Below are 24,960 nucleotides of genomic sequence, written 5' to 3'. Positions count from 1 at the left end.
AGCTATTTTATTCTAAGTTGAAGCCTTGACTTCGTCTTCATTTTGATGTGCAACAAAAACACACAAGACAAGTTCTTATTAAGAGAGTACATTGCTAACTATTTCAAACATAATTAGTGTTTGTGAACTGAACATGGTTATGATTGAATGGCAGCAGTTGTCCTGTTGTGTGGAATTAAGGGTTGTTGTTAATTTGAAGATTTCCATTTACTGCCATCGTTCCTTCCAATTCTTCTCTCTTTTGCGTTACTCTACATCTCGTATCTATTACTTTATATGTGTAACAAAATGGACATCCCTGAAAGGTTAACCTGTTTTTTTCATGAGCCTTGTTGTTAATCTTTCTGTTTTTGCTTCTCACGTTTGTTTTGTTTTATAATGGTGTATATTATTTCTAGGTCTGGCTACCCTGATGAGTCTGGGGATCTCTGCCCCCAATGCTGAATTCACTCAGATAGTAACCACCTTTGGCCTAGCTGGGATTGTGGGATATCATACAGTGTGGGGCGTCAAACCAGCTCTTCACTCACCGCTCATGTCAGTCACCAACGCCATCTCAGGTCGGTGTTATTCAATGGAACAGTGATCGTTTGTTTTAATGTGGGGAGAAAGGGAGTCTGTAAATTAGTGTATCATTCCATTGCGGGGAACATGGAAAGCAAAGATACGATTGATTTTTTTGAATCCATATTAGGCACTGGGATAATAAAATTGACTAAATTCTTTTAAAATTTGGGATTGAGACCTTGTACTTGTATAGTGCCAGGAGGAAACTGCAAGGAGGAGAGCGTTCCGGAGAGAAGGGCAAAGTCACTGAATACTAATAATCTTTCCATTTGATATAGCACCTTATCACGCCATCAAGATGGCTTTACAGGATATCCTTTAAAGTGGATTGACTGTATTTTGTGTTCTCTTCCACTAATGTTAAGAGGAAAAGAGATGTAGAGCAGGCCAGAGTTGGTGGAATGGAGGGAGTAGGACAACAAGAGATACTGATCACAGAGGTAGACTGGGGCTTGGGACCAGGAACATTTTAAAGTTAATTGAGGATCTTAGTCATCCTGCTAGGAGATGGGGAGGGAGCCAGTGAAGTCTTGTGAGGATGAGGGTGATATTCTTGCGAATCCTGGTATATAATAATAATAATCCTTGCATTTGATATAGCGCTTTTCACGTCAGGAGGATGTCCCAAAGCGCTTCACAGAATATACTGTAAAGTGAATTGACTGTATATTTGTGGGCGACAGTGGCAGCCAATTGCGCACAGCAATGTCCCACAAACAGTCGTAGATTGAAAATGACCAATTTATTATTGTTTTTGGTGTTGGAGGGATTATTATTAGGCTCTGTGTGGAGTAAGGAAACTTGCCCAAGGTTTCGCCCTCTGCCTGGAATTGAACTCAGGTCTCTCACTTGCAAAGCGAGTGCTCTAACCACTGAGCTACAGGACTCCACGGTATGGGAATAGATATAGGCTATGAAGTTTTGGTTGAGCTGTACACCAAATGACTCATGTTCATTCTGCAATACTGTAAAATTGGAAATGTTCTTGAGGCAAAGTGACTTTTTTTCAACATGTTCACCTTGTGTGACAATTTAGTTTATGTTATGAGGTAGGAATGTCTGCAGTCACAGGCTTGGTTTAGATGAAGAATGACCCTTAGAACCATTTAGTCTTACCCTTTCAGAATATCAACCATACTGTTCACCCACAGTCACTCTACTTTACAGTATATACTTGTGCTTTGAGATGTCCTCCCAATGTGAAAGGTGCTGTATCAAATGTAAGAATTATTTTTATTTCCCTGTAGCAGTATGAAGCAGTTTCTTGAAAAAGTCTAGTGTCCTGGCCAATATCATTCTTCACAGTAATTCATTCCAGCTGTTTTACTGTCTGTATTTCCATCTGTTGAGCAAGGCAATCTCCTTCTGTCCCAGTGAGGATGGCCGGGTGCAACACTCATTCAACAACTTTTGAATTATTGTAGCCTGGGGATGTTTTGTACATCCTGACAGGTTGCATGCTTACTTTTACATACCAAAAGATACTTGTAATCTGAGAAAATAACCAACATTACTCTAGCACCATATTTCCGGAGAAGCTTCAAGAATTTGCTTTCTTTTATTTCATGGGTATACTATAGTAATAATACTCCTTTCATTTGATATATCGCCTTCTCAATGACGTGCGCTTTACAGAGATGGTGGGAGTCTGGGCAGTGTGGGAGTTCAGCGGGGAAATATGAGAGCTTTCAGCCACTTTACACACTGCTCTTTCCGGAAATATCTAGGTGAGAAGTGGCTGAGGACGTAGTGAAAGAGATATAACAATAATAATCCTTGCATCTGATGTAGCACCTTAGATCTTCGAGACGTCTCAAAGCACTTCACAGAATATACTGTAAAGTGAATTGGCTGTATATTTTGTGGGCGAAACGCAGCAGCCAATTGTGCACAGCAGTGTTCCACAAATGTGTTTTGAAAACAGAGAGAGAGGGGGAGTGAGGAGGAGATATTTACAGAGAGGGCAAAGTGGCTGAAAGCTCTCATATTTCCTTCTCAAACTTTCCCTTCCAACTTCTCTTCTCCCCCCAATAGGTTTAACTGCAGTTGGAGGATTGGCCCTGATGGGGGGAAGTTATCTCCCGAGCAGCACTGCACATACCCTCGCTCTGATGGCAGCCTTCATCTCCTCCATTAACATTGCTGGTAAGAACTCCTTGGGACCCTTTTTCTTAAAGTGTTGATTCTTTCAAAAGCAAATTAGATAGATTTCTTTTAGGAAATAATATCTTGGGATACAGTATATAATTTGGTTCATGACATGTGCATGTGACTCCCAGGATGGTGGAAGGCAAACTGGATGGACCTTGGTCTTCTTTCATCTAGCAATTCTTATGTTGACAACAACCAAAAGATTTAGTGGTGAAGCTGTTTCTTTCAGTTGCATTAAATTCCCTGTGCTGAAGACAACTAAATGTTCCACTGATGATGTCCTACTTTAATTTTAATTTCTTTACCAGACAGATGATGTATACCACATACTGAGTAACCATCCAGGGGTATTGTATAAAGATAGTACCCAAGGGTGTTGTTTTTTTTAGTGTAGTGATTTTGGAAGGGAACGTAGAAATGTGTGCATAAACATGTTCACATAAATCACATTTCACATAAATTAAAATATGACATTTTAAGGGTTTGGGTCGTAACATATGATAGATACATTATTGATTCTCTCTCTCTCTCCTCCCCCCCCCCCCCCACATCTCATTTCCAAGGTTGGTGGAGGTGGAGGGTGGTGGGTACCGTTCAGAGTTTTGCCCCATCCGGCCTGCTGCATTGAGCATTTGGGAGTCCAAGCACTTATTGTCCGAGCAGCCTAAAAATCTGCTCCACTTGCTGGCTTGCAGGGTTAAGAGGAGCTGAGTGAGATGATTTCCTGCCCCCAGGGACTGGTCTACCCTTCCAAGTCCTGCCAATGAGCCAGACTGGCTGAGCTATCATCAGCAGTGTCCTGAAATACTGCGGACCCGCCTGTCTCAGGAACCGGTCTGCTGAGACAGCCACAGAGGGCCGGCTCGATTCTGACATTCCTTTGCCAAGCATGTCAGCTTGGTACAAGTTCAGCTCCAAAGAGATCCTGAGAGTCTACCAATGGGTAGAGCTAGAAAGAGAAAGTATAATTGCTGGAAATCGGAAGCAAGATCAGAAAATCCAAAGCAAGTTGATTGGCATCTGAATAAGTATATGAATCAGATGTTAACAAGCACAGTGGCTAAGTTTGCAGATGGCATGGCTGTGTAAATAAATCTTGGGGGTCGGATAAATTGCATCTGAAGATCCTTAAGTAACTAAGGGTGGAAGTCGCAGAAATGCTGGCATAAATCTTTCAAAACTCACTGAATACTGGAGAGGTGCCGGGGGACTGGAGAAAGGCAGATGTTACTCCTATTTTTAAGAAAGGTAACAAAAGTGACCCAGGAAAATACAGACCAGTAAGTTTGTTGTCCATTGTGGGTGAAATTATGGAGACTTATTAAGGATAAAATCATAGAGCATCTGGACAGAAATAAAATCATAAATAATAGCCAATATGGGTTCATGAAGGGAAGGTCTTGTCAATCTAATTTACTGGTTTTCTTTGACAGTGTGACAAGGGAACTTGATAAGGGTAAGACTGTAGATGTTGTATATTTGGATTTCAGTAAGGCCTTTGATACAGTTCCTCTTGAGAGGCTGGTACTGAAAGTAAAGAAAGCGGGAATCAGTGGAGGTAGATTACAATGCGTATGCAATTGGTTGGCTGGAATAACCCAGAGGGTTGGATGTCATCAGATTGAGAAAATGTTACCAGGAGAGTTCCACAAGATTCTGTTTTGGGACATCTTTTGTTTAATATTTTTATAAATGATCTGGAACTAGGACAGTCGCAAGCACAGTGGCTAAGTTTGCAGATGACACCAAGCTAATGAAGGTGGTAGATAGCGAAGCTGAACAAGATAGGTTACAGGAGGATTTGAACAAATGTGGGAATTGGGCAGATCGTTCGCAGATGAAATTCATTGTGGAGAAATGTAAAGTACTTCACATAAAAACAAAAAATCCTGGAAGGGACTATTATTTGAATGGAAGGAAAATAATATGTAAGGAAAATGAAAAGGACCTGGGGGTCCTGATTGACAATAAATTGAAGCTCTCCCAACACTCCTCTGTGGCAGTGAATACAGCAAACTACATGTTGGGATGTATCAAAAGATCAATAGCAAACCAAAATAGTGGGTAATCCTGCCATTCTATAAATTACTGGTGAGACCATACTTGCCACAGTACAAAAACGATATTGGAGAAATCGAGAAGATACAGAGGAGAGCAACCAAAATGATTGAGGGGATGGAAGGACTGGACTACGAAGAGTGACTAAGCAAATTGGGCATGTTGACACTGGAAAAGAGAAGATTGAGAGGTGACATGATTGCTGTCTTTAAGATTCTAAAGGGGCAAGACAAAATAGATGATGACAGTCCAGAACTTGTGCAGAATGGTAAAATCAGAGGACACGGCCTGCGATTGAAGGGGAGTAAATTCAGAATGAATCTACGCAAACACTACTTCAGTGAGCGAATAGTGAACCTGTGGAACAGGCTCCATAGGGAGATGGTTGAAGCAGGAAGTGTTGATTCTTTCAAACACGGGTTAAATAGTTTTCTTTTAGGAAATTATGTTATGGGACAGTACATAGGTAGTTTGGGACATATGTGCATGTGACCGCCAGGCGAACTAGATGGACCTTGGTCATTTTTCGTCTAGCATTTCTTATGTTCTTAACAGACCTGCAGTGCAATTCCAGAATTTCTGGCTTTATTTCTGCACTAATGGCTACCTTGCATCCAGCCAGCAGGAGGCGCAAGACTCACAGTGCCACAATTGTGTCCTGTATAGAGCTGCAGCTTAAGGACTAGGTGTGTGAACAGCAACTTGTATTCACGTGGGGTAGCATCTTAGAATACTAAAATGGATGCCATTCCAAGTAAAATGGTAAATAAAAGTTGTGCACTGATGAGATGCCTCTCCAACTCTGCTGTGATTATTTTTTCCATGCCTCTCCTTCAGGTGGGTTTATTGTCACTCAGAGGATGTTGGACATGTTTAAACGACCCACTGATCCTCCAGAGTACAACTACCTGTACCTACTGCCAGCTGCTACCTTTGTTGGAGGTTACGGGGTTGCTCTGAACAGCGGTTACTCTATTGAACAGGTGAGGAGGACGTCAGTGGATTCGATCCTTTAGGTCTGCTCTGACTCGTGTTGTTTACTGTGCTGATCCTTTCTGTTCTGTGTATAAATGGATATTAAGCCTACTTAACCTCTCGGCCTGACTTGGCTAAGACTCGGATTGGTGCTGTCTGTCACAGAGGACAGCAGAAGTGGCTCATGTGTCCTGGGGTTACTGCAGAGAATTCCACCCAGGTTCCAATATTGTTAACAATTGCATAATAACGTGCAGTGGAAAGCTGGACTGGGGGGTTCCTCATGCTAGCCGGGGAGAGTGGGGGAGACACAAGATTGAGAATAAAGGAGAGACGCAGAAAAAGTTTGCTGTTTACAAAAATAAAGCCACAAACTGTCATGATATGCTTTAAAAGCAGCAGCAATTACACACAGCAGTGTCCCACAAGCAGTTGTTTGTGTTTGTATATTCTTCACAGAATATACTTTACAGTATATTCTGTGAAGCGCTTTGGGACATCTCGAAGATGTGTTAAGGTGCTATATCAAATGCAAAGATTACATTATTTATTACTATAATTTGAACCCTAAATCGCTAAAATAAATGCAACACCCCCTAACTTGAAAACTAATATTTAAATATTTTTACTGTGCTCATTTCATCCCTTCTTTCCATTCCACTTTCCCCTTCTTTCTTGTTCTCTGTGACCTGTTATTTAATGTTTTCTTTTATCTGTCTATTCTTCCTCTTGTTTTGTTTCTAACTATTTCTACTTGTAAACCTACTTTTTCTCACCTTTGTTTTTCTCTCCTCCAGCTTGGAAGCATCTTTTTTTTTCAAAGTAAATTTTATTGGCTCTAATGAAAACCTTATAAGGCAGATGATTGACAGCTTCGCCCACATCAACATCCTTATCTATCTTCATACGTGAGACTAGCAGAAAGCTGAGAGTGGAAGCCAATCTGGACTGTGCACATCGGCAGTACTCTGGGAAAGAATGTGTCCCAATGTAAATATACCTTTGTAGTGCTCTAAAGGTTAACATAATTCACAGAATCATAGAATCCTACAGCACAGAAGGATTCAGCCCATTGTGCCTATGCCGGCTCTTCGAAAGAACTATACAATTAAAGGGCAGCTCTGGTGAATTCCCTCTGTTCATTGTTTCAACAACAACAACAACTTGGATTTATATAGCGCCCTCCACGCCAGACGGTGTCTCAGAGCGCTTCTCAGTAACGGATCCCGGGGCTGAGCCAGGGGGAGGGGGAGGAAGGTGACCAAAGGCGCGGTCGAAAAGAAAGGTCTTCAGCAGAGACCTGAAAATAGGAAGAGAGGGGGCGAGGTGAAGGGAGTGAGGAAGGGAGTTCCAGAGCCTCAGGGCATAGTGACTGAAGGCACGGCCACTGAGGGTGGAGCGGAGGACTCGGGGGACAAGGAGGAGGCCAGACCCGGAGGAACGAAGGCAATGGGCACTGTTTTGAGGAGAGAGGAGGTCAGAGAGGTAGGGGGGTGCAGAGGAGTGGAGGGATTTGAAAACAAGGGTGAGGATCTTGAAGTCGATCCTCTCTGGGACAGGCAGCCAGTGCAGTCTGGCGAGGAATTTCAGAGGAATGACTTGGGGCAATGCGATCCACTTACAGGGGATTGGTCTCTAGAAGCAAACAACAATTTTGATTTAGTGACTAAATAACTAGTAAACGTTTGGGTGGATGGGAATAGGAGTTACACTTCCGTGGTTGCACTCTAAAGAGTAAATGCACAATGAGGAGATCCCTTCAGTGTGAATCAACTGAATGTATTGACTTCTCTGAAGAGATAAACGCAAGGTTCCCATGACTAGCATTATTTCATTAATGAATGGATTAAAGAAAATGTACTGATGATTCAATCTCTAGATTGTAACCCTGTTTGGTACTTTTTCTGTATGTTTAGATTCTCTTGTCAGTAGCTTCACACAGAAAAGAGGCACAAGAGTTTCTTGAGACTTGAGTTTTGGTAGTGAAAACAAGTCCACAAAAGAGCTCATGTTTGAAATGTAAATTCAGCGTTAAAGGTGATGTATTTCGGGAAAATCTCTTGTTGGAGGCTGGTGATCTCCCAGATTGGAACATAGATGGGGAGGAATTCCAACTGGACTTTGATTTACTTTATTTATTCATAGAATCCTAAAGCACAAGAGAAGGCCATTTGGCCTATCGTGCCTGTGCTCGTTGAAAGAGCTATCCAACTAGTCCCACTCCCCTGCTCTTTCCCCATTGCCTTGCAAATTGTTTCTTTTCAAGTAAATATCCAATTTCCCTTTGAAGTGCCCAGAATTGATGGATTCAGTCTGAACTTTGAAGTCTGGATTCGGTCGATCTTAAAAGAATTTGGTGAAAACCTGCTTCAAAATGAAGCCTGCATTTAAGAATTTGCCAACTTTTGGACACTCTGAAGCTCTACCTGAATAGCTTAAATCTATTTCTACCCCAGGGTGATCAGGCAGTAAATAACTTAAAGTGGCCATTATTCCAACAACTTTGAACACAATTTACAAAAAAAAATCATTTTGATGCAGATCTTCTTTTCATATTCAAAAAATGTGACCTCGTTCAAAAAGAAATATTAGTGTTTGGGAGCATCCAATGACAGAGAAAGATGTCTAAAAGCGATGCGACTGTGTGAAAATCTCATTTGAAAAAGGTGCATTACTAAATTTTGTTCGAATGTCTGCAAATTCTTTTCCTTTAGACTTGTAATTATATTCATCTGTAAAATATACTTCACAGTAATTCCTGTGAAACTGCATCAAATATAAGGTTATAATATTTACATACCCTTGATATTCAGAAGCATAATAACAACAGAAAACAGAAAATTATATTTGTATAGGGTCTTTCAAGTCGGGAGGGCGTCTCAAGGCGCTGGACAGATAGGGATCTGGAAATATTTATAATAGACATGTTTTCATAGTTCTCACCTGGAACAGCTAAAAAGTTGGTGGTAAGTTATGAAGTAATACGAGATGGCTTTACAATATCTAAAATTAAATTGAATACGTTTTGCGTTTTTTAGGGGCAATTGGTGTGTGAAGGAGTTGTATTTAATAATGTATTTTTTTTTTCCGCCCCATCAGATGATGTATCTTGGGTCAGGTCTGTGCTGTGTTGGAGCTCTGGCTGGGCTGTCGACTCAAAAGACTGCGCGTCTCGGCAATAGTTTGGGGATGATTGGTGTGGCAGGAGGTATTGCTGCTACCCTCGGGGGTCTCAAACCCTCTCCTGAACTCTTGGCTCAGATGTCTGGTGCCATGGCTGTTGGTGGGACAGTTGGTGAGTATATACATGCCGGGCAGGGCTTGTGTCTCTTCCTATGTTAAAGTTACTTTAAAATCATAACCACACCTTGTATGAGTATAGCACATAACATAACACCTTTTTGTGTAGGATAATGCCTCAGGTGCCTTGTAGGGATGGTGTAAGCAAAGTGGGATGATGGGTGTGGAGGGAAGAAGTAGGAGGGAGATAATCAAAGAGGGAGGGTTTTTCGAAGGGATTTGAAGATGGGGAGGGAAAGTGTGAGGTGGAAAGATTTTAGGAGGTCATTCAGAGAGCAAGGCATTGACCAGAATAAGTCGCGATAAGTAGGCACTGCTGAGGTCCGAGCTGTCTTGTAGGAGGAGGGGAAAGAAAGGAAACAATAACATAATGACGTGTACTTCAGAGCATAACTCAACAACAGACACCACTCTCATTCTCCCATTTCTACTCTTGCTGTTTTCTTGCTAAACCTGATCACTTATGACCTGTTGCAGTCCGTCACTCCCCTCGTTTTCTCCTTGAACATTTTGTGCTTTGCCCCTTTTGATCTGTGGGCTTCGGATCAGCTTTCTAACCATCGTGTCCACAGTGTTACCTCAAGAACGACCTCTGCTGTTCCCACCAACTGCTACAGAGCGACTTTGCTTGTTAAGTGAAGCTTAAAAACTTAATTAGAAATTACTGAAAACCACTCAGGTCCTTATCTATTGTGAGCCAATTTTGAACTTTCTCAAAGTTGTTTAAAGCAATTGTAGTTACCGTGGATAGCCAAGTAATCACTTTTGGCAGCTTGGGAGAAAACAAAATAGTTTCATGAGTGAAATAGCTTACTTATCGCAGCGTGCTAGGCTGTTGGAGTGAACAAGGAAATATTTGAAAATAGATCAAACTTGTTTGCAAAGGGAACTTGACTTTATCTGTCTTCCTGATTGGGTTCGTCTGTAAGGGGTTGTGCTCGTGCGTATTTATGTGTTTTCATTGTTAATTTTTTTTTCTCTCACTAAATTCTCCCACAGGACTGGGCATTGCGAAGCGTATCCAGATCTCTGACCTTCCCCAGCTGGTCGCTGCCTTCCACAGTTTAGTCGGTCTAGCTGCTGTGCTTACCTGTGTAGCAGAGTATATGGTGGAATACCCCCACTTTGACACAAACCCTGCAGCCAATCTCATCAAGATTATAGCCTACCTCGGCACCTACATCGGCGGGGTAACCTTCAGTGGCTCTCTCGTTGCTTATGGCAAATTGCAAGGTGAGTTCTTAAGAGACGTCACATTTTAAATGTATGTACGTTGTACCGTCCTTCAGAAGAAAATTGAGTTAACGGATATTTGAAGAAAAAGCAAAAAGAGATCAGATAGTGGAGTCAAATTCTCAGGTAAACTTTAGTTGTTGTATATTTGATCTATGTCGATGAGGTATTGCAAGGTCTTGTACTTTGTCTGTTGCATTTTATATTGGTATTTTTCTGAGATATGGGTACTTTAGGCTGAATGTGGACTGATAAACAACTTGGCTTCAAAAGATGCATGATGTTGCACTTAGGATATATGCTGAAACCAATTGATAATGCTGAAGCAGTTGGGGGAGGTGGGAGTGAGAAGAGAAGTGACAATATTGAAGCTCATCTTAATTGTTTTTTTCCATGCTGAAAGCCACAGTTGGTTTCTGAGCTGATTTTTAGACCTCGACTAGCAGTAAAATTAAACAAGTACAAAAAATGTTGGTTTTTGACTTCATGAAGGCAATCTTAGCCACCTGCAAGAACAAATTGGATGTTGAAACTGATTATATTGTATGTTTCAGATGGAGGTTCCCAACTGCAGAATTTAGCAGACTAACATACTCTCCTTTTCTTTCTTTCTCATTTTTTCTCTCATGTGTGCACTCACCTTTTTCTCCCCTTACCTGTTTTGTAAGAAAGCTGTTTGAACACCTAGAGGTACAATCAGAGAGTTGGGTAGCATTGACTTTGTGTTGTAACATACTATCTATCAGGCTTGAATTCAAGATCGTCATCCTCACCTACAAGGCCATTCACGGCCTTGCTCCCTCCTACCTCTCCGACCTACTAGCCCCTCTACTTACCTGCCCGTACCCTCCGTTCCTCTGGCTCTGGTCTGCTCCACGTACCCCGCCCTAACCGCCCTACCATCGGTGGCCTAGGCTCTGGAACTCCATCCCCCAGTACCTTCGCCTTGCCTCCTCCCTTTCCTCCTTCAAGGCCGGTCTCAAGACCTTTCTCTTCAGCTGTGCCTTCAGCTCTCCTCTCTACCCCCTCCTCGCTCCCTCCCTTCCCTCCCCTCACCCTGACCATTTCCCCCCTGCTCGGGTCCCGACCCAACTGTCCAGCTCCTTGGGACGTCCTCCCGACGTGAAAGGCGCTCTATAAATGCAATCTTGTTGTTGTTGTTATTACATATTATTACATACATATATTTCAGCGCCTTGGGACATCCCTCCAAGGTCTTGTCAATACTACATCTGCAACTGCTGCTCAATGTGCTAAATTCATACTATGTTTGTTCTCAAACTGATACAGCCCACAGCCTGTAAATCTTTTGCAGCAATCAGATTCGGGCACTCTTTTTGATATATAAATCTCAGCAATTTTTGCACAGAGGCCTTAACATTTATAATTTATTTATTTGGGTAAACATTCAAAGTAGAAGAGTGTGGTGAGGAAGAGGAGGGAATCAGGGCATGCCCAGAAGTGAGGAGCCCTCAAGTTAAAAGCAACCCAGTGTCTGTTTTTCTGATAAGTGTGTTCCTGTGGCATGACGTGTTAAATGTTTACGTCGTTCAAATCTGAATGGGCATCTTTGGTAACTCAGGCAGAATTGGAAGTGTATTTATCCCCCATCCCATCCCCCACGGGTGTGGCGGTCATAGCTGGACAGTGAGTGTGCTGTGCAGTTAACTTGTTTTATTTTATAGAATGTAGATTGAAAAGTGTTTGTTGCTGACAAACCGTGACCATTTGTACCAAACTATCATACGGGAGATCGAAAGCACGGTCGAAGAGGATAGTCTTGAGGTGGGTCTTGAAAGGGGTGAGATGGTGAGACTGCAGGATGGAGTTTCAGAGGGTGGGTACAGAGTGACAGAAGCCCCGTCCGCCAATAGTAGGACGAGCAAGGCGGGGACGTGAAGCAGACCAGAGCCCGCTGAGCGGAGGGAATGAACAGGATGGTAGGGTAAAACATTAAGATGACCAGGACCAGTAGTTATTTGAACTGACTGATCACTTTTGTTTTCTTTTGCTGTTGCAGGTATTTTGAATTCGGCCCCAGTCCATATACCAGGCCGTCATGTTCTGAATGCAGGTTTGATGGCAGCCAGCGTCGGAGGAATTATTCCATATATGATGGACCCGAGCTATACAACTGGTATCACTTGTTTGGGTTCAGTGTCTGCTCTTTCTGCTGTTATGGTACGTGTCGTACCAGACACTGGGCACTTGGGGTACAGTTTTGTGTTTGTTTTTGTACGAGGTGATTCAGTCATAACGCGGGGATTTGAATCCATAAAATTTAGATGCATTGTTGTAACGCATCAATGAAAAAAATGGCTGCCGGTTCCATTTCCGGTCATCAAGCTGCCTCTTCTTGCACAGGAAGCCGCAGCCCAGCTAGGCCCGGCCCAGCGAGAGTTTCTAGACATTTAGTGGCACAGAATTAGACTTTTTTTTTAAACTTCTTTGGATTCCACACGTTTTAAGTTTTTTGTGTTGTGATGTTGCTGGTATCTCTCTGCAATTCATCAATTATTCAATTATTCTCCTCTCCTGTAGGGAGTGACTCTGACAGCTGCTATTGGTGGTGCTGACATGCCTGTGGTCATCACTGTGCTGAACAGTTATTCAGGCTGGGCCCTGTGCGCAGAAGGGTTCCTGCTCAACAACAATCTGCTGACTGTCGTTGGTGCCCTGATCGGCTCTTCTGGTGCCATCCTCTCCTACATCATGTGTGTGGTAAGGGATGGATTTCTTTCATTTCAGTTGCAAGCAACAACACTGCTGTCTCGAGGCTGCAATCAGTCGCTTGGTTGAGTACTTCTTGAATTTCAGGATTTTCCTTCCTTTTCCCAAGATGTTGACGATGATAATCCTTGCATTTGGTATAACACGTTTTACGTCAGGACATCTCAGGGTGATTCACAGGATCTCAACAGTTGTGGGTGTGAATTATGTTGCCAATTGAACAAGGCAGCCAATTTGTACACAACAATGTCCCACAATCAGCCATGGAGTGAATGACCAACTTCATCTGGAAGAGGATTGTTAACCATAATCCTAGGAGAAACTTCCTTGTCTTTCAAGAAATGACCTGGGATCTTTAACATCCACCAACAAAACAAGTAGATGGGACCTCAGTTAACAATCTCTTGACAGACTTAACAGGAGCCGAATGGGAAGAATCCCTGCTCCCAATGACTGGTTTGCCCCTCCAAATCCTGCCAACGTACCAGGCTGGCTGATCTGTCATCAGCAGTTCCCTGATATACTGTGGATTTGCCTGGCTCAGGAACCAGATTACCAAGACCACCAGAGAGGGGTTATCCGATTCTGACATTCCATTGCCAATCATGTCAGCTTCGAGCTACCTCTTCTCTTCCCTTTCCCCTCCATGTGGGGTGCTTTGCATTAGGTTTATCTTACATCCTAACCTAATTGTTTCATTGTCAAGGTGCTATTATTTTTTTAAATTTCCCAGTAGATGCATTTTCATCTCCACTGACACATGAAATTAGTCATTCACTTAATGGCTGTGTGTGGGGCATTGCTGTGTGCAACACTCTTCCTCTATCCCTCTGCCTTGCCCCTTCCTTCCCCATCTTCAGGTCATGTCTGAAGACCTTCTTCTTCGACCATGCCTACGGTCACACCCCCTCCCCCTATCGTTGTGTTCCTTCACTGTCGAGAGCTCTGGGACGCTATCCTGCGTGAGGGGCACTGCATAAATGCAAGTAGTTGTTGTTGCAAAATAGTCACTGCGTTCACTTGCAAAATACAGTTGACCACTTTATGGTAAAGTCCTGTGAAGGGTTTTGAGACTTCTTGACGACGTGAAAGGATCAAGTGCAAGGATTATTATTATGAGCTGCTTGTTTATTGCAGTTGTGCAGAACAGCCACAGGGAGGCGTGCTTTTGTTGCTTTACCAAGGTCAGGTCAATCACCTTGTAATGTCCTCTCATTTTCACCCACTCGCCAAATTCTCATCAAGCACAAGGCATTTTGGTGTGATATCACAAGCAAAAAGCACCTTTATAAAACAAAGGGAACAAAATAGTTTTTTTTGTGTTTGTTTGTTTGTAGGCCATGAACCGCTCTTTAACCAATGTGATCCTTGGAGGCTATGGTACCTCAACTACTGGTGGTGGTAAACCAATGGCGATCACTGGCACCCACTCGGAAGTTAACTTGGACCAGACAGTTGAAATGATTAAAGAAGCCAACAGCATTATCATCACTCCAGGTCAGCGCTTAGATAAGAAGTCAACTTCAATTCTGGTCAAAATGTGTTCATCATACTTTTAAAAGGAAACTTTGGATTTAGTGTTGCTTCAGATGGCTTTGAATTTATGTGGTCAACAACCTTGCTTGTTGCTTGGTTGACTTCCATATTGCAACATGTTGTCTGTCTTCTTTTTGCATAAAGTTGCCGTGTGAAACCATGCTTGAGACCTTTCTAAGAATTATTTATTTTGTATTTAAAAAAATGCACACAGCATTAACCATGTTGGATTTGGCACATTTCCTTCTCTGTTAAGGCTTATTTATGTGTGTGTGTGTGTGTATGTTTTTTTGAATAAAATATCTTCTGATTTTTATTTAGCTAGTGTTCTCTTTTGGCATGTAAAAATACAAAGATGTTAATAATGACCGATGGGACTTTTGGCACAAACAGATTGTATACAAAAATGCAAAATGAAAAGCAACTATGTAAACTGTTTTCATAGTTGTGAAATTTGTTATTAATCCTATGTTTAAGGATGAACAAGGATTACTCTTCTTACTGCAGAGAAGGTTAAGTGGAGATTTAATCCCAATTATGAGGGATTTTGATAGCGAAGGAGAAACTGTTTCTAATGGGTCGGTAACTCTTTGATCTTTCAAAGAGCTGGCTCAGGCACGGTGGACCGAATGGCCTCCTTCTGTGCTGTAAGATTCTATGAACCATTGGACACAGATTTAAGATAATTGGCAAAAGAACTAGAGGGGAGATGAGGAGAGTTTTTTTTTTTACATATTGAGTTGTTATGATCTGGAATGCACTGCCTGAAAGGGTGGTGGAAGCCGATTTAATAATAACTTTCAAAAGAGAATTGGATATATACTTGAAAAAGGAAAAATTGCCAGGCTCTGAGGAAAGAGTGGAACTAATTGATTAGCTCTTTCCACAGCCACAATGGGCCGAATGGCCCTCACTGTGCTATAAACTTCTATGATTTAATTTAGTAATGAGTTTTTAAAAGACCAGTTATTCAAGTAAATTGAAATTGTGTAGTAGTGCTCAGTTTCTAAAAAAAATCCCTTATATTTAGTGACTGATCCTAAATTATTTGCCCACAAATATAGTCACTAGACTTTTACAATATATACTGTGAAGCACTTTCAGACATCCTCCTGATTTGAAAGGCTCTACACCAAATGCAAGGATAATTACATATTATTTTCTTCTTACAGGTTATGGGCTTTGTGCTGCCAAGGCTCAGTACCCCATTGCTGAACTTGTCCAACTTCTAATAAAACAAGGAAAGAACGTTCGGTATGTACCATCCAGATTAAATATTTAGTTTATTAACAATTGATAGGTTATTTTCCACATTTGTTGTGCAGTCATTCTATTCCAGACACAGGAGAGATTTCCATGTGTATGTGCCATAACGTATGTAGAACTTTGTCTGGTTTGGATACTCTTTAAGTATGGTGATGTGTTTCTGCATGTGTCAGACCAAAAAAAGCCAGCCACGCACTCCAGTTATAATGTCTGGCAGATTCAAACCATGTTTGATAGCCAGGCTTCCATATGATAAGGGAGTACAGAGTAGTATTGTGGTAGCTGGTGCAGAAGCCAATTCTGAGCCTGACACATTTACGTCCAACTCTTGGTATTCATTGCGCAATCAGAATCTGTGCACGTCCTCAGACATTTTATTCAATCGAAAACTAATGAATGTCATAGAAAGACCTGGTGGTGTTTGGATAAAGTTCCTTGTAATATTACTTACTACAACATCTGTCTTGTGCAGAGCAAAGCAGCATGTTCACAGACTACCGCCCAGCAGTGCTTTGAGTTTTGGTGGCTACTTTACCTGCTATAATTGTTGTACATTTACAACCACACTCCGGATGTAACAGTTGTTAATATTTGTGAGTTTCCCAGAAGAATACAAGCTGGCTGAATGAAAATTTGTATTCCAGACCTTTTATTTGATTAGTGCCTTCAAATATTTTGTTTTTGTACTGTGCAGACCAGTGTTCTGTCAAATTTCGAAATGCGTGCGTGCGATAAAGTACCTGCACCACATTTATAGGAATTGCAGTCAATTTTTTTAAAAAAAATCTGGCCTGTGAGCATCTGCAGCACATTAGAAGCATTTGAGCAGAAAACCTTGAGTGTATTGGTTTGTGCTCATCCCTGTTAGCTTTGTTATTAAATCATCCAACCTGCAAAGTATTAATGATGCCCCAATAACTCATTAGATCAAAGAGATACAAAGGTCCCCCTATTGTTAAAGACTGTCAAAATTTGTTACAATGCTTTTCTGCTATGAAATAAATTTTCCGTCAGTATTCTTCACCCCATTGTTGAAACGTGTTAGAGAGCTATTTGTTTTAAAAGTAATGAAACTGTCTTATTTCTGAAAGAGTACACAGCTCTCTTACTTCATTTAGGGCCTTCATTGTAGTTGTAACAGAACCAAATCTGTTTTTTCCTGTGCTTTTTCAAAGTATTTAAAAACACTGTTGATTTTTGGACAGTGTTTTCCATCCCCCTAAGTCGAATCTTCTCTCCCCCTGCCCCTCCACTACCCATTGTTTTTTAAAAAAAGAAAAAATCCAAATTATTCCTGGAACAAGAGTATGAAATATACTGGTGTGTAATCTACACAAAGAACACTAAATCTTGGTAAACTGTTGTGCTATAAATCTTATTAATACCTTTTTGTCAACGCATGGTTGCTATCCATCCACTGGCGGACAGTACTCCATCCATCTGAAATGAATCTGAACTAAATGCCACAAGTACAATTCTAAAGCTGATCTGTTTCCAAGTCAGTTCCAGAGACGATGGAGGAATCTGCCAGTCAGGACAAGGATTTTAAAGGCCATCTGCTGAGGTGGCTGGGAGCCAGTGTACCATGACAAGTCAGTGTATGGAGCTTAGCTTATAAGAGAACTTGAGATGGAGGTAGCGAGCCGGGGAGGAAGGAGGGCATTGGAAAAGTCTCTGTCCTCAAAGTGATAAAGACACAAAAGGCAATTAAGATTTCAGCCTAATTGGGAGGGGTGGGGGGTGGCTGAATTGGCTCCAAGGTGATGTATCTAACAGTGGGATATTAGAACCAAGTTTGACTTTGTAGGTTGTCGAGTTTTTGAGTCGGGGTGGTCCGCAGTATTCCAAGGCACTATTCATGACAAATCATCCAGCCTTGCTTATTGGCAGGACTTGCAGGGTCAGACCAGTCACTTGGAGCAAGGATTCCTTCCACTCAGCTCCTGTTAAACTGGCAAACCAAACTTCTAATGGTTCAGGTGGTTCTGGCTGGTCAAGCAGCCAGAGGCTTGCCAAACAGTGCTCTTTAATGGCAAGATCTGTGGTTATAACTGATAGCTGTATCCTGAAGCACGCTCTGAGGTCCCCGATCCTAGGCTCTTGGCGAAACTGCGCCTAATACTTTCCTGAAATGGGTAAGCAGGGTGTGTCCCTCCTGGTATTCCATTCCAAACCTAGGGAATTTTTGGTAATTTGAGCGACCGGCAGATTTTTCACCCAAATAAGAAAGCAAGACCTTCCCTGAACTCTTCTGGTTGTTCTTCCCCTTGTTCCCAGGTTTGGGATCCATCCTGTTGCAGGCCGTATGCCTGGCCAGCTGAACGTATTACTTGCTGAAGCTGGAGTTCCTTATGACATTGTGCTGGAAATGGATGAAATCAATGCAGACTTTTCAGGTAAGAATTTCACAAGAGAAAAAAGTTTTCTCGATGAGTCTCTTGTGTTCAGCCATCATGTCGGAGCCTTTACATCAAAGCTTTTAAACTCAACAAACAGACAAACAACAGCAACAAAATTACATTTGTATAGCGCCTTTCACGTTGGGAGGACGTCCCAAGGTGCTGGACAGACAGAATTGCGGACCTGAGCTGGGGGGTCAGGGTGGGGGAGGGTGGAGGGCAGGGGCGGAAAGCAGGGAGATCGAAAGCACGATTGAAGAGGATGGTCTTGAGGTGGGTCTTGAAGTGCCGAGGGAGGGGACGAGATCGAGGGACTGAGCCAATCAGGAGCCTCGGTCTTGTTGACGTTCAACTGAAGAAAGTTAGCTCTCATCCAGCCATTCAGTCAGGACAGCAGTGCTGAAGTTACTGTTATAGTTACCCTTGCAAAATGCAACAACTTCTCAATGACCATGAGCTATGCAGTGTGACTAGAATTGCAGGATTACCGTAGGAAATGCTTGTAATTTGAGTTAGAACATAAGAATTTGCCAGGCAAAAGACCGAGGTCCATCAAGTTCGCCTTCCAACCATCCTGGCAGTCGCATGCACATGTCATGTGTCCTGTATCCCAAGATATTATTTCCTGAAGGAAATCTATCTAATTTGTTATTGAAACAATCTACACTTACTGCTCTGTTAATTTACTAATTTCTTTCAAATTTGATGCAGAATGACTGAACCCTGAAAGACTTGAGGGCTAAGAACATGTCTTGCGCTGTGTGAATTATACTCTGGTTAGCTGTGGCTCACTACAGCAGCTGTCACATGTAATTTGAGTTCTCTAGTGCCTTTCAAGATGCACTAAACCATTTAGTATTTTTTTTGAGGGGGGGGTGGAGTTGAGTGACTTCAGTTTTGTGGTTTCATAGGCATTTTTATTTGCATATTTCCCGAGCTGAACTTTTTTGAAAACATTTTTATTTTTGTGAGTAATCTGATAGGTCAAACTTTATTAACTTTGGGAAACTTTTATTAGGCCTGTGCAAAAAATGTCAAACTAGCATATTTAAAAATGCATTTGGCTGAATTCTTGGCTATGCATTTCTCTCTCAGTTGTGAATTATGGCCATATAGTACAGTTAGTTTTTTTGGACTGACGCATATGGTTGTAAATTAAAACTTGGGAGACACAGCTATAGTTCCCTACTCAGTGCTTAGTCAGTCTGTCTGATACATACAAATCTCTTAGTAGGACAATACAATAAACAACAACAACAAATTGCATTTATAGAGCGCCTTTCACGTTGGGAGTACGTCTCAAGGCGCTCTTAACACTCGAGCGATTGGCAAAACTGTCACTTTATTCCATTCCATTCTTATTCTGTACATATTGCAGTTTGTCCAGGGAATTAATTTGATACCTGATCATTTTCGACAATAGATAAACATACCCATTAACAAGCTTCTTCTGCAATTATTCATCAAGTCATGACTACTTTGTGCTGTACCAGTAATGGGATAAATAATAATAATAAAAATAATAGTAGTATAATAACCTTGCATTTCATACAGCACTAGCTTGGTGGAATGTCTTGAAGCACTTCACATTAATTCCTGTCAAGTGTAGTAACTGTGTGTTTGTAGGCAGACTCAGCAAATAATTTACCCACAGCAATGTCCCACAAACATTGAGGAGGTGAAACACTAATATTATCTGGTGGATTGTCAGTTAAGATACTGGGAGAAACTCCCTTCTCTTTTTGAATAGTGTCATAGGGTTCTTTTAACATTCACCTGAACAGACAGGTATGATCTCAATTTAATGTCCCATCTGAAGGACGACACCTCTGACACTTCCAACACTCCCTCAACACTAAACTGAAGTGTTAGCCTAGGCCATGAGCTCAAAGTCCTGATCTCAAAGTCCTGAGGCAAGAATTACCCGCTCTCCCCCCCCCCCTTTTTTGCTCTGGTCCTAATCCCTGACTGTTCAGCGCCTTGGGGACGTCCTCCCAATGTGAAAGGCGCTTTACAAATGTCATTTTGTTGTTGTATTGTACCAACTGAGTCAGGCTTATTGTGTGGAACCATCATTGTGAATATTAGAAACATAGGAACTGACGTCGGCCATTCAGCCTCTCGAGCCTGTTCCGCCATTCTATTAAATCTTGTCTGATCTGTACCTCAAATCCATTTACGCGTCTTTGCTCCATATCCCTTAATACCCTTACCTAACAAAATTCTATCCACCTCAGTCTTGAAAATTTCAATTGATCCAGCATCCACAGCTTTTTGGGTGAGAGAGTTCCAGATTTCCACCACCTTTTGTGGGGAAAAAGTGCTTGTTGATTTCACTCCTAAATGACCTAGCTTTAAGTTTAAGATTATGCTCCCTTGTTTTGGATTCCTCCACCAGATATTCTTAAAGATAACATGCGTATAGGTGGTTGTTGCTTAAAGGACTGGTGGTTAATCTTGAATTATTTTCCTGTTGCAGACACTGACCTAGTTTTGGTTATTGGAGCAAATGATACCGTCAACTCCGCAGCGCAGGAAGATCCAAATTCAATTATCGCTGGAATGCCAGTTCTGGAGGTTTGGAAATCTAAACAGGTGAGTAAAGGAGGCAGGGGACCTTCCTGAGAGGACAGTTGCTCATTAATTTGTCACTATCAGTAATAGTCCCATTGTACAACCTGTAACAACAACAGTGGAGGAGAACGAAATTCATTCATACCTGTCAAAATAATATTTATGTTCTGATTTGAATACCAACATTTCCAAAAGTATCTGCGGAAAACCTTGGCACAGCTTCTCCAGAAAGCCCAACAACCCAAACCAACACTCGCTAAATAAAGGATCTTCACCAGATGTTCCCATCATAATCCAACTACAATTTAATATCCGTCCTTGAGCATTCTAATAATAATAATAATCCTTGCATTTGATATAGCGCTTTTCACGTCGGGAGGACGTCCCAACGCGCTTCACAGAATATACTGTAACATGAATTGACTGTATATTTGTGGGAGAACGCGGCAGTCAATTGCGCACAGCAACGTCCCACAAACAGTCGTAGATTGAAAATGACCAATTTATTATTGTTTTTTTTTGGTTTTTGGAGGGATTATTATTAGGCTCTGTGTGGAGTAAGGAAACTTGCCCAAGGTTTCGCCCTCTGCCTGGAATTGAACTCAGGTCTCTCACTTGCAAAGCGAGTGCTCTAACCACTGAGCTACAGGACTCCACAATTCTGTAAATTGATGAAAGTTTCCCAAATATTTGGTGTCTTTAGTAGGCAAGTCTGCGGTTCCTAGAATTGTTTTTGAGGATTCCATGTGCAAACAACACCACAGCTTTCAGCAAATGGGAACTCAATACATGAATGCATGAGAGGCAGTGGGAGCGCTTTAACCCTTAGCTTTAGTTTGTGCTCAATCAGTTTATGACTGGAGTCCACAAACAGGACATCTAAGTCTGAGCTTCAGTAAGCAGGTTCATCCTTCAAATCAACTTTCTCATCTTCAGTGTCCAGGCACAGCCGTTGTTGACAGGTTATTTGATTTCATGAACTGGAAAATTACTTTTTAAAAATGCTTGATAGCGTTTACCCTTTCTCTTGAGAGAGAGAGAAAAATCTATTCATTTAATTATTGCAGACTAACTGGTTTGGCTTAATTTGCTTGGGCATGATTTTTGCCAGTCAGTAATGCTATTTGAGCTTCAAATCAAACTCAGATCAACACATCTATGATGTTTTAGGATCTGAGGGTGGAGGTGTTGCTCTTGGAGCCTATCCAGACTTGCCCTAATTTCAAAGGGTGCAAAGGGTTGTGACAAAATTGATCTTTCAGTCACAAAGCAATTTGAGTTGTAACCTACAGCTGTGCTGAACTTAATCCAGTCATCTTTGAGGGTAAAGAGATTTTCTTAACTTTAGGAAGCTTTGTGTAAAATAAGGTCATGTCTGTCTTGATGGGTTTCACAGTTACTGTGGTCAAAATGAGATTATTTATTTGGATAAGGCTGTATCTTAAATGCAAATGCCACATTGTATGGCCCCTTTTCCTCCTGTTTCTGTGTTTTCCCTCACCCCCCCTCCCCATCCCGGTGGGGGTATAAATATTAGATGCATTATGTCAGATTGGGTCATTGAAAAATAAATAAGCAAATGTTTAACAAAAACGTGATTGATTTTTTGGCGCCTGCTTTCAGGCAGGATTAATTGGACACTGCTGGGATTAATAGCCTTTCGTGCACAAATAATTCCATTGCCATTATAAAAAATTGTTGTGCACAGTATATCAATGTCTGCTACCCACCTTTAGTTTCTGTGCTATTTCACATCAACAAGGATTTGTCCAATGAGTTTTTGGAAAAAAAACCTGGCATTGCTGATACTAATGAATCAAAAATTGCCTTGTGTTTCGCAGGTTATTGTGATGAAGAGATCTCTGGGCGTTGGCTATGCTGCTGTTGACAATCCAATCTTTTACAAACCCAACACTTCCATGCTTTTGGGCGATGCTAAGAAGACTTGTGATGCACTCCACGGAAAAGTCAGGGAGTCAGCTGAATAATGCTAAATACAAGAGAATGTTTGGCACTTAGTGGTTTATTTTGAACTAATCAGTGTTAATTGAAAGCAAATGGTTAGCAATAACTAAATCCAGAACTTAAATTCTTTGGCAAATAATTCTTTGAGAAAGGTGGCATTCACGCAGACTTATGCATCATTATCCCCAACATTTTTTTTGTACTCTTTCTCCCCTTTTTTTCCTTGAAGTGTGGCAATCGTACTATTGATAATCAGAATACAGTTCTCTGGGTTTTATACAAGGGAGAAGGGTGGGTCACAAATTTCATTAAATTGATGACGACCATTAAGAGTGGGAGGATCCATTGGTATCCAAGAGGTCTTGAGTAGTAGCATCTCACTATAATTCTGTGTGGCACTTCAACCACTGACCAACTAAGTGTTATGTATGGCTCTCTCACAGATAGAGAAGCTGTATGATATAGCCTATTTAGGATGTCTCATGCTGTATGGGCATTTTTGTTTGGATGCCAAAATCAGCATTATAGGGAGGGTCGACTATATAATATATTAAACAAGCTTATGCCAGCACTTATTGAAATTTAACATTTGGAATAAGTATAACAGAATAAATATTGTCAGAGGGCCAACAAAATGTGTTCAACAACACATGCATCAAATAGTAATTTTTGTTGAGTGCAAAAGAAATGTCAGCCAACATAATAAAGATCCCATAGAACCATCATTTTGTATTGCATTAAGCGACTATGAGTTGCATTTTATTACTATGTATGGTGATAAATAAATATGACAAATAGATCTTTCTAACTTAAGATGCTGTTTTCTATAATGAAAGATCATCTATTAGCTATAAAGTAGCTGTATGTTTGTTGTGCATTGTGCTCTCATGAGTTACAGTAAATGCCTGCAGATAAATTAAGTGTAATATGAGATTACTGTGAATCAACTATAGTTGCCATTTTTATAGTGTATGGGGATCCTGTAAAATCAGTCGGACAGTACATTTATGTAACGCATTATAAATCAGGACCATCATTGACAAAACCTCATATTCCCATAGCTACCTCCTAAGTTTCTTATTAGACCAATGTTTGTTGACTATCTGCTTCTGATGTGCAACATCTATGTGAGAATTGATATTCTAGGTTGCACAGTAAGCAATGAGCCTTTCAGTTTACTTGCCTCTGTAATGAACTCCACCAAATTGCATTTTGTTTCAAGACGTGGTTTACAAAATCCCTATAAAAATAGTACAATTCAACAGCAATGTTTAATTACTCTGCTGTACTGATGACTGAATGGTTTATGGTTCAGGGCATTATCTAATAAACTTACATCATCATCATAGGAAAAGATCCATCTAATAAAATGTAATATTGGTAAATATTTATAAAGGTTTGAATTGCTTATTTTAGGTTGTACTGTACTGATAGTAAAATATTTGGTTAAGTAAAGACTTAGTGGATGTAAAAAGTACTGTTTGTTATGCTGAGTTCTCTTTGCCTAACCATGTGTGTACATTCTAATGGTTGCAAAGCATAACTAGGATAAGCTGAGTTTTGCCATTTTAATTATGGATTCAGTATGTCGCAGTTTGAGAAAACGACTGAAATCTTTGCATGGTGCCTTGACATGGAAAGCAGCTCAATAAAGAACCTGACTAAACTTCTGTTTTGAATCTTATTCAAGCTGAAATTTTAAAATCAGTTCCATTTAAGGATGCTCGCTATAAATTGGAGACATTTAATGATGCTTTTCTTGCTGCTACCTTTCTTATAAGGGCAATTCAAGGAGTTGATTGGTATTATTGGGTTGGGTACTGACCTCCAAGTACAGGCAACTGGGTTTAAAAGAATTCTCTAAGTGTGCAGGGTTCTCTTTTTAAAAAACACACACACACTTGAACAGTTCAGGCTCCAGTATATAGGAAACCCCACAAACCCATTGTTTGTGATTTACACAAATTAGCACTTTTCCCACAAGCTCGTCACAATAAGGTTGTTTGGATCACAAAACATTGAAGCCGTGTTAAAAACAATAATTAGACCTTGTACAAAACAGCGGTAATGATTGGAAATGCAAGATTCTAAATTGAGGAGTTTGTATATAACTTCCTAAACCTTGAGCTAAGGTTACAGGCTTCAAGCCGGTCTCGGGTATGTTTTTATTTATATGATATCCTAGTTTGTTTGTGTTTGGGGGATT

At 41.1% G+C, this 24,960-nt stretch overlaps 1 protein-coding gene across 1 annotated transcript in view; it reads left to right on the top strand.

The window, feature by feature from the left end:
* The window catches only part of LOC103177850 (NAD(P) transhydrogenase, mitochondrial), a 56,182-nt gene extending 31,762 nt beyond the window's left edge, over positions 1-24,420 (top strand). Inside the window, exons 11-22 of the mRNA XM_007892213.2 lie at positions 399-560; positions 2,602-2,712; positions 5,614-5,759; positions 8,851-9,046; positions 10,051-10,284; positions 12,305-12,465; positions 12,826-13,005; positions 14,352-14,511; positions 15,723-15,804; positions 18,094-18,212; positions 20,695-20,810; positions 22,631-24,420. Coding sequence (XP_007890404.2) covers positions 399-560; positions 2,602-2,712; positions 5,614-5,759; positions 8,851-9,046; positions 10,051-10,284; positions 12,305-12,465; positions 12,826-13,005; positions 14,352-14,511; positions 15,723-15,804; positions 18,094-18,212; positions 20,695-20,810; positions 22,631-22,777 — 1,814 coding nt within the window. The 3' untranslated portion in view covers positions 22,778-24,420. The remainder of the gene's footprint in view (positions 1-398; positions 561-2,601; positions 2,713-5,613; positions 5,760-8,850; positions 9,047-10,050; positions 10,285-12,304; positions 12,466-12,825; positions 13,006-14,351; positions 14,512-15,722; positions 15,805-18,093; positions 18,213-20,694; positions 20,811-22,630) is intronic.
* The last annotated feature ends 540 nt before the right edge of the window (positions 24,421-24,960 follow it).

This window comes from Callorhinchus milii, unplaced genomic scaffold, assembly GCF_018977255.1.
Source record: "Callorhinchus milii isolate IMCB2004 unplaced genomic scaffold, IMCB_Cmil_1.0 Scaffold1, whole genome shotgun sequence".
Lineage (NCBI taxonomy): Eukaryota > Metazoa > Chordata > Chondrichthyes > Chimaeriformes > Callorhinchidae > Callorhinchus > Callorhinchus milii.
Note: the sequence above shows the minus strand (reverse complement) of the source record. Positions and strands in the feature narration are given on the sequence as shown.